This window comes from Pteropus vampyrus, unplaced genomic scaffold (assembly GCF_000151845.1).
Source record: "Pteropus vampyrus isolate Shadow unplaced genomic scaffold, Pvam_2.0 Scaffold219, whole genome shotgun sequence".
Taxonomy (NCBI): Eukaryota; Metazoa; Chordata; class Mammalia; order Chiroptera; family Pteropodidae; genus Pteropus; species Pteropus vampyrus.
Window position 1 is genome coordinate 1,210,038 of NW_011889000.1, and position 14,058 is coordinate 1,224,095.

Consider the following 14,058-nt stretch of genomic DNA (forward strand, 5'->3'; position numbering starts at 1 on the left):
TGAACCCAGAAGGAGCCCAAATTTCTGTGGGACGCATGACACGCCAAGATGTGTCAGCTCTGGGTGCTTAGGGGTCTGAGTCTTTTTTGTTGGGGATAAATATGTCCACCCACCCTTTGTTTCTTTTGCTTTTCAGTTCATTTACGACGAAGAAATTGTGTGGTAAGTTTTTTTAAAGTTTGTTTCTCGCTGTTGCTTTTTTTTGTTGTTGTTACTATCTTTGCTTGCCGGGTTCATTGAATCTTCTTTCAAATTATTTTTACAAACTTTAGCTTATGAACTTGTGAAAGTAAGATGTGTATCATTCTAAGCAATCATGCCTTTATTTGTCCTTTCAAAGTGACAAAAATGGTTTCTCTTAATGTTCCCACCCTGCCAGATAGCAATAAAGCTAACATATATTATACTTATGTTTATATTCTGTCATAGTAATTTATATTATAAAACTAAAATGATAAAAACAGTATGGTATTTTGCACAAGGATAAGCATAGGCCAGTATGGACTATGGAACTGAGAACCCAGTAGTGGGCCCATTTCTGGGCTGGGGAGATGACAGATGTCGTGACGAAGCAGTGAGTTAGGGAGGGCATCTCATGCCCTGCTGGGACAGCTAGGAATCCACACAGAACGAGATAACATCAGCTCTCGCACTCACACCTCACGCAAGAGTCAATACCGGGTGAATTAAAGATCTTACCGTAAAAAGCAAAATTAAACAAAAATCACATAGAATAAAACATAGAGACTCATCTTAATGACACTGAGGTAGAAAACGATTCCTTAATTAAGATACATATGGTGCAAACTTTAAAGAAAAAGTTGATACGTCCACTCCACAGGGCGTGACCGTATCCTACATTCATAAGCCATGGAAATGTTCTCTTCATGGCAGTAAATCAGAATCTGCATGCCGTGTGTGACTGATTGTGGGTGTGTATTCGGGAGGCCTCACATGAGTGGTTGCGTGCTCTGGGCCCAGAGAAACCTTCTGGTCCCCTGCTGGCCCCTCACCGGCGTCCGTAGATGGAGTTTGGAGGGAGGCATTGCTCAGATTGTCTACAAGTCCCTTTGTGGCTCTGCTGGTCCTGGGGTTCTTATCACCAGAGGAAGAGCTCCCAAAACAACTGTCACCCATGCCAGGCACATAGTAGGCCTTTACTACACATTTGTCAGATGAATGAACAAATGAAAGCTGTCTGGCTCCTCAGAGGCCTGCGGTCAGTTACAAAAAAGAAATCCCTCCCTCCCCCAAGCTTGGGGTTGGGTGCTGCATCTTCAAGACAGCAGTAACCGTGTGTCTCAGAAAGACCCCCATCCTACCCTGTCCCAGTGTTCATCCCAGGGGGTCCTGTACCCCTGCTTCAGATGGTTCTTAGGGCCCCTCCCCTCTGCACACTTGGAAGTCCTCAGGTGATCATGGGACCTCTTACTGTCAAGTGGGCATGACTCCAGGCTACTCCCCTCCCTGAGTCCTCGGATGTGGTGGCCTGGCCCCTCCTTTTTCTAGGTAGCTGAGAGACCTAGCCTGAGTCCTATAGACCCCCTGTAGTTGAGAAGACCCCACCCTCAGCCTTCTCTCTCTGTCACCAAGAGGGCTTTCGTTTGCGGGACAGCCGTGGGCTGGGGTGGCTTGCCTGCATGCCCGTGGCCTGGGTCCTGGGCCCAGGGTCAGACGCTGGGGACGGAGAAGATCAGGACGTCCTGCCCTGCTCCAGCCTCCATAGCGGTCGAGCGAGCCTTCAGCACCGAGGGCCTCTCTCTCTCTAACCACAGTCTCCTTTCTCTCTTTGAGGTGGGAAGGCCTGGTGCTCATCATCTTGTATGTGTTTTACATTCTGATCATGAAGTAAGTGCCCTTTGACGCCTCAGTGCACATCCTGTCTAGCCTTTTGTCAGAGCAGGGAACAAACCTCTGCCAGACCTTTCAGTCACCTTCGGCCAGCCCCCGTTCTCCGGGGACACCCCACTGGGGGCAGCCAGAATGGGGGAGACATGTTCAGACACTGTTATTGGGGTGCTGTCCATATCCGGCCAAGGGAGCCAGGACTGCAAGGTGCAGGACGAGGCCACTCCCAAAACGAGGAGCGAGCAAGGATCTCTCTCCCATCCTTCTTGAGGCTTCTCTATGACCTACGGTGAATACTGTTTTTCGCTGTCCGTATAAACGGCCGGGCAGCCTCACTTCTGCTCCAAGCTTCAGAAAATGCCACCTCTCAGGGCTGCTGCCTCGCACAGCTGCAGGGGGCGCCACTCATAGTACTGATGATGCAGACGCTGGGTCTGGGGCTATGCACCTTGGAGGCCCGCTAGAAGCTGCGCAGGTCAGAACCATCTCAAAAGTACCCATGAGGACTATTATTAGCCATAAAAAGGAAAGACATTTTGTCACGTGCTACAGAATGAATGACCCTCGAAAACATTATTCTGGGTGAAAGGAGCCAGTCACAAAAGGACATATTGTCTGATTCCACTTATATGAGGTACCTGGGTCAAACTCAGAAACAAAAAGCAAATTAGAGATTGCCAGGTGCTTGGAGGGGGGCGTAATGAATAATTAATTGACCAACAGGCACATGGTTGTTTGGGATCCTGAAAAAGTTTTGGAAATAGTGCTGATGGTTGCCCAACCTTGTAAATGTAATTAATGCCACTGAATCGTGCACTTCAAAATGGAAAATAGTCAAAATATCGTGCACTTCAAAATGGAAAATAGTTAAAATAGCAAATGTTATGTTGTATATGTTTTTCCACATTAAAAAAAAAAAGAGAAAGCTACGGATGAGCTGAGCCATATTCAGGTTTTATCTTCTTCATACCTCCACGGGTAATTACAAAGAAAAACGCTAAATTTTATGAGGCTGTGAATCGTAAATAAAAAGAGATGATAAACTCAAACTGCAGGAGAATTGTCCTTAAAAGATCTGAGTGTCGTTCAGTGAGGCGGACAGCCTGAGGATCTGGGATGGAGAATGTCTTCTCTGTGGGGTGGGGTGCTGGGCCAGTGAGGCCGGCACATGGCCCCCAGACTCGCATCCGTGGGAGAAGGACAGGCCTGGTAATGCCCCCTTTAAGTCTGTGCCCGAGGCCGGGCTGAACTTTTATCAGGAGGGGCTTGTGATGTGCAATAAGTAGACATCGGTCATTTTCTCGGGCTGAAGGGTTTTTATGTCCCCAGGAAGCCCACCGACAGCTCAGTTGGAGAAGGGCCCCTCACACTGTTCATTTCTGCCAGGAAACTCTGTGAGCTCAGGAGCAACGCTTTGGCTTTCCCGCTCCCTCACTGCGGGATGCTCCCGAGGCGGCCAGACTGTGTGCGCAGGGTGTGAGGGGAGGCGGAGGCCCGGCTCTTTCCTGCCAGGTCTCTCCCGAAGCTCTGACTTCCTGCCTTAACTTCCAGGTACAATGTGAAGATGCAGGCCTTTTTCACAATCAAACAAAAGACCATTGCAAATGGCAACACAGTCAACAGTGAGCTGGAGGATGGTAATGATTACTGTGATAGTAGCTCTGATGACCCTTCCATGCCATTGCTGGGGCCAGGTAAGGCTGAGCAGACAGGAGTGGCCGAACCACGTTCCTGAAATCACCTCTCCTTCTCTTTCCTGCACACACGACACTCCTTCAGATTGTCACTCTCTTACCCTGACGTCCCCGGAAAGGGCAGTGGCTGAGGCCCTGCCTCACTAGTAGCTCTGGTCCCAGGGCCCTAAATGAGGAGGGAGAGTCAGTGTTATCTTGCTCAGGTGGGCACTGACTTAGGCGGGAGGCGGATGAAGAAAAATTCAACAGTCACATCCCTGGGGATATGCCCTAACCCTCAGAGGAAGGCTCAAGGCCCGCTTGGCTTTTCTGAGATGCAGTGAATTATATCACTGTCCCATGTGAGAGGCCCGTGACAGGAAGCCAAAGACTTCGGGTAGCAGAGCAGGCCACGGTCTGTCTGTGGTTTCTCAAATGCCCGGCTGGTTTTGGTGAACTCTATTCTGGAGAGACCCCTGCCTCGTTGCCCGGAGCAACGGCGAGGCCAGGCAAGGTGGGCACAGCTGAGCAGGGATTCTGAGGCCGGCCTCCAAGATCTCTGCCCAGGAGCCTCATCCCCTGGGGGCCGCAGCCTGGTCTCTTCAGCTTCACTGTGGCCTCGTGTGGGGACTCTGGGCCTCTGGAGCCAGCCCCTGTCATCTCTGTCAAGTTTCCCAGATCATCTGGGCTGCGTGGGAAGCTTTGTCTTAATACAGTTTCCAGGTGATTCTGTCTGTGGGGCAGCTGCCAGGAGGGTGAGAAAAGTCACTCTCTTCCCCAGCAAGACCAGTGCGAAGGCCTGAATAGGTTCTCTTCAAACAGGGTTTAAGCCACATCCTGAATTCCACCTGCAGGGTAGGTAAAGGTGAGAGCCGGGGACTGGCCACCTGAAGGGTCTTTCTCTCTCGTTCCCTGTGGCCCTGGGCAAGTCAGTTCTCTTTCAGGCGACTTTAATTCCTTTGTCATGTCAGTGGTGAGGCCAGGTGTCTCAGAGGAGCTCGCTTGCCTGCGTCTGGTACACGTGGAGGCCAAAATCTGTATTTCTTGGTCCCCTCCCCAGTTTCTCCCTGTGGTGGATCAAGGTAGGGGCTTCTTCCCACGTGTACTTTAGGCAACTGTGTTTTGTCCTGTCTCAGGTAGTGAGGGATGAATGGAGCGAGGGATGAATCTCCAGACAGAAAGAAGAAGCCTGCTGGGCTGGGGTGCAGGTGCAGCCACAGCCTGGCTGCCCGAGACCCACCCATGAGAGACAGACAGGCCGCCGGCAGAGCCTGGGGCTGTGCCTTAGGCCTTAAGTGCCCAACAGGCTACCCCAGGGAGGGCTCGTTTCCAGGACAACCTCGTCAGAGGTGGCAGGAACGAGGTGGCTGCTGTTTTGGAGTTTAGCTCCACAGACACACTGTCTCCAAGGTCCCTACTGCAGGTCCCCACACAGCCTGTCGGGGCAGGCTGATTCCTTCCCGTGTCTACACAGAGGTTGGTGCTCCCGGGGCCCTCTGACCCTCATGGCAAAGAAAAGAGATGCTGAATGCTGAGTCATTCCAGCTGATGGACAATGCCCACTTCCTTGGGTGCCTGCCCCGGGAGCTGCCTGCCACCTGTGTGGACGATGGAGGCAGCCTGTCCCCAGTGCCCTGCGTGAAGGATTCCTCACGTGCAGTGAGGCAGGGCCTCAGCCATGGCCCTTTCCAGGGACGTCAGGCTGCCCTGAGGCCGCTGCCCACTGGGGCCTTTCCTGGAGCCCTCCCGTGGCACTGTTGTGCTCATGACAGTGGCGCTTCCCCGCAAGTTTATTATTTTCCCCAAAATGTCTTAAGTCTAGGACAAATTTTTAAAAATTGGAAGATTAGACACAGGATGGCCCTCCAAGTACAGGGAAAGGAAGGGACTTTATCAGGGCAAAAAAAAAAAAAAAAAAAGAACATTTAGGTCAAGGCCAAGGGGAAAATGTGGTACAGGCCTGGAATTGGGCCAACTCGGGCCATTTTTCTCTTTTTTGGGGGGTGAGATAGCACCTACAGAACATGTACAAATTTTCACATCACACTTCAATTCTCAGGAATGCAGAACCCAGCACACCAAGGACAGGTCCCCAGGACCAAGGCAGGGGGGTACCCCGTTTCCTGCCACTGCCAGGACTCCAGTCTTTCTTCCTGGTTTTTGGGTGGCCTTGCACATGACCTGACAGCCAGGGCCACCTTGACCACTGGCTGGGCTCACAATGGAATCTTCTCAGGCTGCCCTGGCCCTGGCCACAGCTTTGGCTTGGAGCGGGGAGGGAGGGGGGTGATACTTGGCCTTGAGCGGAACTGCCGGAAGAACGTGCTGTAATTGGGCTACTTTCTGGGCCACCACCTCTGGCTTGGACATATCACTCTGTGCTGCCACGTGGTGGGCAGCACCAGGACAGTGCCCAAGGGTCCAGGTTTCATGACACACTCTGGACTCCCTCCCGAGCCCAGTTGTCTCCCCAGGCGATGCCTGTGGCAGGAATGGTTCCGTGGTCTGGACAGAGCCTGCATCCTGCAGCCGTTCTCCTGGTTTCCTCTGAGATGGAGGGTCCAGAGTAGAGAGGATTCGCGCTTCCCTACAGCAGGGAGGGGCGGCGGGCACAGGGGCTCCTGCACCCCAGAGTGGGACCGAGCCATGGAATTCAGCCAGGAGAGGGGCCGTCCCGAAGGCCAGAGGCCGCAAGCATTGAAGGCCCCATAGCAGACACCCCTTTACTAACATCCTCCTTTGAATAACCCCCCGGCATCTTGGCCACCATCCAGGATGCCGCCCCGGGCTCTGGGCATCCACCGCACGCTAATCATCTCTGGCAGTCTCTGTTGGCCTTTGTCTCCTTAACCCTCCTCTTCTAAAGTGTAAGTAATCCGCTTTAATCCAAGCGATAACACGTGCGTTAAAAAAAATCCACAAGCCCAGCACATACCTCACTGGAGGTGGGTGCCTGTCTCCGACAAACGCATGGTCCTCTTGGCTCTGTTTCTAACTCACACGCCTCCTGTCTGCTGAGCCTTGCTGCCTGTCGGGTGAGGGTGCGTGTCTGGTGTGCGTTTGTTCCTGTTTGTGCCATTAACTCTCACGTGGGTTCGCCCTGACTGCTCCTGGTTACCCTTTTCCCTGGGGAGGACGCTCGCCAGGAGCTGGTGACCGGTGCTGAGGGATGGGCATATCTGCTTCGACAGCCTCTCGCAGGGGAAACCACCTGCTTCTGTGTGCCGTGTTCATGAGTGTTTCTTTCACTAGGCCCTCTGGGGCTCTGGAGTTGGATGTCAAATCCCCCAGGACTCCAGCCTGAAGCATGTTCACGAAGGTGGCCAGGAAGCGTTCTGGGGCCTGGCGAGGCTTGCTTTTCAGCCTCGTGAGGGGAAGCATAGGGTCAGAGACAGCGGCCTCCCTGCTGGACGGTGGCAGTTTTACCGGAGACACTGGGCTTGGCCAGCAGCTCCCCTCCTGGGTCTCAGCTGCCTCATCCAGAGCTTACAAGTTGAATCTTTATCCACACTGCCTGCCTCGAGGAGAACAAAGCTAGAAGTCACCTTCTGTGCTAGATGGAGGTGGTCCCTCAAAGACAGAGCAGCTGGCCTTGTAGGAAGTTTAGAGCCAGTGCTCTCTGGTGCTTTCCAGCATTTTCCATTCCAGGGGCCCTTGTTGATTTGTAAAGTTTTATCTGAGCCTCTGTACTTGGGGGAAGAAAGGTTTCTTCTTAGTCATGGATGAAAGGCGGTAGGAACCCTGTCTGGATTGCATGTGGGCTGCCCGGTGAGGCTTAGATGAGGAACTGAAAGACCCGTGTAATTAGCCAGACTGAGCTGCAGAAGAAAGGGGCATTGATTGTCAGGGGGTTTAGATGTGGAGGAGCTGCCTGTGAGTGGGCCTAGAATGGGGGAGCATATGGCTGTGTCTAATTCTCTAAGTGGGCAGGTGGTTCAGAGCCGGTGGCCGCTTGACTAATAGGAGGAGCTGAAGCTAGGCTCCCAGATGGCTGGCTGCCAGCTGCCAAGACCTCAGCCCAAGAAGTCTACAACAGAGTCAGTCACCCCAGTTCTTGGGTATTGTCACCAGGGGGATCTCGGCACTAATCATGGCCTTGTGCTCAATACAGTGAAGGAGGAACCGCAGTACAGCAAAAACCCAGTGGTGATGGTGGACGAGGTCATGAGCTCCAGTCCGCCCAAGTTCACCTTCCCAGAGGCAGGCTTACGCATAATGATCACCAATAAGTTTGGGCCTAGGACCCGGCTGCGGATGGCCAGCAGGATCATAATTAACGAGGTAAGTTTCCTTAAAGGACCATGAGAGCGGATGGCCTTGGATGGGCTCAGAAGGCCCTGGCTTGTCAGTACACTTCCTGATGCTCGGCCACCGGAGTGTCCTCTGTTCAGGAAGCCTGCACATCACCGCAGGCAGCAAATGGTGTGATCCGGAGTGATTTTAAGGCAGACAGACACTAAATACCATACGGAGTATTTCGTCGGGAGCTAGAATAAAACTAATTAGAGAAAGCCCAGTCCGAAGTATGGATTGTTTCTTTAAAATGTTATTTAGGGCAACAAAAGATGAGCACACCCCTGTTCTCTATGGATAAAAGAACTCTAGCAGGAAACCGAGACACTGGTGAACGGCAGTTACTTCTGGGACTTTCTTTTCACTCTGTACCCTCATTTTCTGCTTCACGATGTGCCTCAACTCTTCCTCATTTGAAAAAAAAAAATAAACAAGTTCAAATATTATTTAATGTACGGACAGTATAGCAAAGCTCACAGGCTTATTGCTTTACTAGCTTTTCCAGTCTTTGCTGCATATGTGCATATGTTTCGAGTCCTTACCCTCAGACCCAGGTACTTACCTGAGAACTTGAAACTCCAATAGCTAATCATTGACAGCACATCGATTATGTGCAAGAATGAGGTGTTACAGTGTTTAAAGTTTTCTGTATTTTGAACGTTTCTACTTTGATTTCATATATAAGGTGCCCTCTCTGCGGAAGGTGTATTAAGGAAGGGAAACACTGTAAGTTTTGAATCATTCTAAATCCTTTCAGTCTAAATGGGTAAAATTTAAATTAATGAAATTTTATTGAATCTTGACCGTTTTTCATGAGCGTAAGAATTGAATCTACTGGGAGTGGGGGGCGGGGGTCGGTGGTTGAAAAGCTTTTAAGATTTGGGGATTTGGGTTTAGAGTATATTTTTCATGGTACACACAGCCAGGGAAATGATAGAGTTTTGATGAGCCAATAATGTTTGTCTTGCCCCCAAATGTTTTAAGCAGCTGAGAGAACTTTGTTTTCCAACTGGTTGGGATTCGCCTGCCCGGGAAGGTAGCAAGGAGAGCCCTCGGGAGGGGAAATTCTCAGTTTTCATCTCACATGAGCTATTAATTCAATCCTCCTGGGCCTCAGTTTCTCTATCTGAGGGTGCTTCCAGCTCTAAAAATTTCGGTGACAGACAACTGAAAGGCTACGCCTGGGAGCTATGCAGTGTCTTTGGGGAAATTCATTATGGAATAGGAATGGGGAGAATAAAACCCTCATAATACCCAGTCATTTCTTAAGATCTTTCAGTCTCATTTCCTCTCCACCCCTTTCAGTTCCTGAATGTTACAGAGAAGCTTGCACAGCTAAAACGAATCCGTAGTAGAAGTGCCTATGGGCTGGATGCCCTTATTTGTTCATGGTCAGAGAGGGTTTGCTGGGAGTGGGTGCTTGGGGACAGGGATGAGGGTCGTAGAAGGAGGGCTCTGTTTTTCTTTCATTCCATGGTTACATCGGACCTGCCTTGACTGTCCTCACCTGCGGCCACTGCGACGAATTGTCAAGATGCCCAGAATTTCACCCCGCTCGGTTTCTCCCATCACCTTTATGAACCCGCCCCACACGGTCACCCACCTCTTTTGTCCCCAAAACTCTCTTCTCCTCACCTCACACCTGGATGCCAGTCGTTCTGAGCTGGTGCAACTAGCTGTAATTTACTGAGCACCTGCTGTGTGCCAGGAAGGTGCTGGATGTTTTATCTTTGTGATAGCGCGAATCCTCTTAATGACCTTCCAGAGAAGATGATGGTATTTCCAGTCGATCTATCAGAAAGTTGAAGTAATTGTCCCAAAGCCACATAACTAAAAAGAGGGCAGAACAGGAATTCCAACCCAAATCTGAGTCTGGACAGCAAAAGGGAACTTCATAGATTTTTAGGGGTCAATCTAGTTTGCCTCCCCCGCACCCTTCCTTCTGTATCTTTATTCCTTCAGTAACATCCAGCCACTGCTTGAGTTGCTTGTAATTGCTTCTTCCACGTGACGACCCTCTGAACATCAGGCAGCAGTTGCCACCCTTGATTTTCTACTTGAATCTTAACATCCTTGGAACTTCCCACCCCCCTTATGTGACAGGGTTCCAGTCCTCACCATCTAGTTACTCTCCTCTTGGTTTGTCTCTCTCAGCATGTGGATCCATCACCTCCTTTATATTATAATCTATGCTTCTCTTAATACAACCTCAGATAGACTTGGATAATTTTTCCAGGTACAATTTTCTATTTATTCCTATTAAGCTAGAGTTACGAACCCCTCCCATTGGTACGATTCATGTTGCTATTATGTCATGCCCCCCACCCCGACCTTGCAATTCTGTCTTTGCACAGCTAGTTTTGTTTGTTTATTTGTTTGTTTGTTTAGTTACAAGGATGACCTGTGATTTAACCCTACTTGGGTAGTAAAGTACTATGCCTCCATGTCTGAGTCTCAGGCATAGATCACTTTGTTGTTTTTGGTGTGTTAAGTGTTGTGGACATACTTGTAGGACACAAATTTTAATTTCCACCCCACCCTAGACTTCATGATTTAGGAATCTCCACCTAAAACTAACATGAAGGCAGTTAAGTAGTCAATTCCTCTTTCTTTTAGAGGAATGACATGCTTCCACTTTAAGTAAAAATGACTTTGTTTTAATTCCAATAAGCACAAGGATAGGTGTTGGGCATTCAGAATATTGCCTTAGACATGTTTTCTGATTTCTGGTCTCCTGCTGGAGTGATATGTGTATCCATTGTGTGATAATCATTAACCGCAAGGCATAAAGCTGATCCATCCATATTTTTTATGAGAACCGTATAAAGATGAGCTGTGCAAAGCCAAGCAGATTCTCAGGAAAGTGGAAACCTGTTGATTTCTTGAAATGTGGCCTTTGTTTTTCCCTGGTTTTGTAGAAACTCAGACTTGGTGAAGATCAGCTTTTGCTTGGGTGGAAGGGAGCAGCCTTCATCAGTAGCTAGAATGAGCTGGGGAAGGAGTGGTTCAAAGCACACTCATTGGACATGGCAAAAGTCTTAGACCGCAGAGGCCATCCACATGGCCGGTAACCCTGTAAGATGCTCAGCATCGTTAATCATCGAGCAAATGCAAATGAAAACCACAGTTAGATACCATCACATACCTACCAGAATGGCTAAAACTAAAAGGACTAACAATATCAAGTGCTGGCAAGAACGAGAAGTAACTGAAATTTTGATTCCTTGCTGGTGCAAGTGTAAGATGGTTCAACATGAACCTACCTTCTGACCTAACAATTCCAATCCTAAGAGAGATGAGTGTGTACACAAGTGTTCACAGCAGCATTCTTTATAATAACAAAAAAGGAGAAACAACCCCAAATCACATCAACAGGTAACAGATACATTGCTGGTTACTCATACAAGGGAATACTATACAGTCACGAAAAATAATGACCTACTGAGTCTTGCGACAACACAGATGAGTCTTATGGATCTTAGAAAGAAGCCAGACATAAAATAATACATACATAGCAAATCCATTTCTATGAAGTGCAAGTTTGAGAAAAATGAATTGATATTTCCAAAAGTCAGAATATTAATAACCTTCATTACCTCTGGAGAGGGGGAACATAGATGAGGAAAACGTCTGAGGGAATCTTCTGTGGGGCTGGAAACGTTCTACATCTTGATGTAAAATATCACTGAGCTGCACACTTAATGTAAGTGTACTTTTTGTGTGATAAACCTAAATTTTTTTAACTTTTAAAAACTGTCCAAGGCCTCTCCTGTGTCTGTCTTCAGATGGCTTATGACTGTCTGTTGAATGATCACTGTCATCCAGCGTCATGGGCTGGGTGGACAGGTTGGCAGTGAGAAGAGGCCTCTGACTGTGCCTCAAAGGCTTGCTAGTCTTGGTCCAAGTGAAGATAAGCAAACTTAGATGAGTCCCTAGGTCCTGGGGCCAGTCACAGACAAGCCGATCTCTAGGGGTGTGTTCTAGAAACCGTTAAGGGCTGTGTGCATGTAAGGAACGAAGCAACAGTGCGACATTCCGTCACACATCTTGGTGTCTGTCTTGCCTCCTGTCCACACAGCGGCAGAGACTGATCAACTCGGCAAACGGTATGAGCAGCAAGCCACTTCAAAACGGGAGACACGAAAACATTGAAAACGGGAATGTTCCCGTGGAAAACCTGGAAGACCCTCAGCGGGAGCAGGAGCAACAGCCTCCGCCCGCACCGCCACCCCCGGAGCCGGAGCCAGTCGAGACTACCTTCCTGTCCCCCTTCTCCGTGCCCGGTGAGTTCTAGGGGTACAGGGCCCTCAGGCCATGCTATCCTGGGCTCCATTGGGACACTCCTGCCCCAAACTCTGCCACTGTGCTTCACCTTGAGAAGAGAGGCCCCTTTTGCAATCAAAGGGCTTCCCTGGATTTTCCAGGCATGCTGGTCACCGCTAGCCAGAGGCTCCTCCTGAAATTCAGGGCCTGGTTCCAAACCCTGCACGTTCCGTTGACCGGGATCAGCATTTTCAAACCTCCTCCGGGTGTTCCCAGGAGCTGGCCGACTTAGGCATTGCCGCTCCTGCTCAACCCCTCCCAACCTTCTTTCACATGAAGGGTGGGTCCAGAAAACGAAATTGGTCCCCTTATTGAGGTTATAGAGGGGCCCAGCACAGGGGTTCGGGCCGCCCTAGACTCCCCTCTGCCAACCAGAAGGCGGAGGGGGTCTGTGTGTCGGCCCCCATCTAACACACCCCTGGCACGTCGGCACGCCATGTTCGGCCAGCTTGTCTGATGGGCTGAAGGTCACACCGTACTTGGGAGGGAGCTTGGTCCCTGGGTCCTGGACGCTGAGAGAAAGAGGGGTGGCCTCGTCTAGATCCCAGGAACCCATGTCAGATTATCTGTGTGGGCACACGGGGAGGGGCATCTCTATGGAGCGGGATCCTGGGGACGGTGCGTCCACCTAGAGGAGAGCTAGCTCCAAAGCCGACGAGCCAGGCTGGGGCCCTGCCCCACTTGGCATATTTTACTTGTGTGTTTATCAGAGGTCCGGAGCCCTGGGTACCCACACAGCCCCGAGTCACATCGCCAGCTCTGTTCCTCTCCCAAGACTCGGTGCATGCGGCTGAGTACAGGGACCATGCGCTACGGTCACCAAAGAGGTTTCGGTTCTTCAGGGCCTGGAGACCAGATGGCTGGGGAGGGCCAGATGTGGCTACAGGGAGGGAGATGCAGCCACGGTCCAGGAATCGGCCGGGCTTGCCAGTGGATGAGACTGACTAGGAGCTGCCACCCTGTGGGATCTCCTCTCCAGCCCCAGGAGGTGGGTGGCAGGATCCCCACTTTATAGAGCCTGTCGGGGCCACAGCGCCACCCTCCACCAGCCTCTTCATCCGAATCCATGTCCTGATGCTGCCCACTGACCAGGGCTCTGCGAGAAGCCAGCGAAGGGATGTGCCCTTCTCGGCAGAAGTGGGGCGGCCACATGTGAGGATCACTTGTCTCCATTTCCTCGAAACCTTGAGTTTGGCGGGATTGTAGGATGGACCCCAGGGCCAGCCACCCTCTCCCCTTGCCCCAGGATCCAGTGCTCCTCAGAGAAGTGGCTGTGGGAAACCGAATCTAGTTCCCTGCAGGGACTGTAGGAAGGTCCCCTCCCAAGATGGGAGGCTTGGAATGCTGCTATCTTACAGGGACTAGACCCAGACAGCTCCCAGGTTCTCTGCACCCAGGAGTCCTGCAGGGAGCTTGGCCTTTCCTGGTGGGCCAGGACTTCCTGTTGTATCTGGTCTACCTTCCTCCACAAGCCAGGGGCTCCAGAACATTCCCCTAGGCTTGGCTTATAATGGAGCCAAGTGCTGTGAGCTTCTGCCCAGTGTTTGCCTCTCCCTGACCTAAAAAAGGAACAGGCTGGAGCTTCCTGTGTTTCTGCAGAAAGCTCCCTTTGTATTCCTGTGGATGTGTTTTCAGGTGTTGCCCTTGGAAACCACAAGTTACTTCCTCTTCCCCTTCTCACCGTGAGGGGAGTGTGGGGGGGCGGGAACGGAGTTGTGTGGCTGCTGCTTTTGGGTGCATTTTCACGTGGTCCTCGCAGCTGCCTTGTGAGGGAGGCATTATCATTATCCCCATTTTACAGAGAGGGAAACCGAGGCTCGGAGAGCCTATGGGACTTCCTGAGTCTTCCACCCTGTGCCTCCCAAGCTGTGAACACCATCACGCGCTAGTCCAGTGGGGGAGCAGAGTCCCAGATCATGAG

At 50.8% G+C, this 14,058-nt stretch overlaps 1 protein-coding gene across 1 annotated transcript in view; it reads left to right on the plus strand.

The window, feature by feature from the left end:
- Positions 1-14,058, plus strand: part of SLC24A4 (solute carrier family 24 member 4) — a 144,551-nt gene that overhangs the window by 98,161 nt on the left and 32,332 nt on the right. The window contains exons 9-12 of the mRNA XM_011373183.2: positions 1,795-1,848; positions 3,400-3,542; positions 7,633-7,802; positions 11,893-12,097. Coding sequence (XP_011371485.1) covers positions 1,795-1,848; positions 3,400-3,542; positions 7,633-7,802; positions 11,893-12,097 — 572 coding nt within the window. The remainder of the gene's footprint in view (positions 1-1,794; positions 1,849-3,399; positions 3,543-7,632; positions 7,803-11,892; positions 12,098-14,058) is intronic.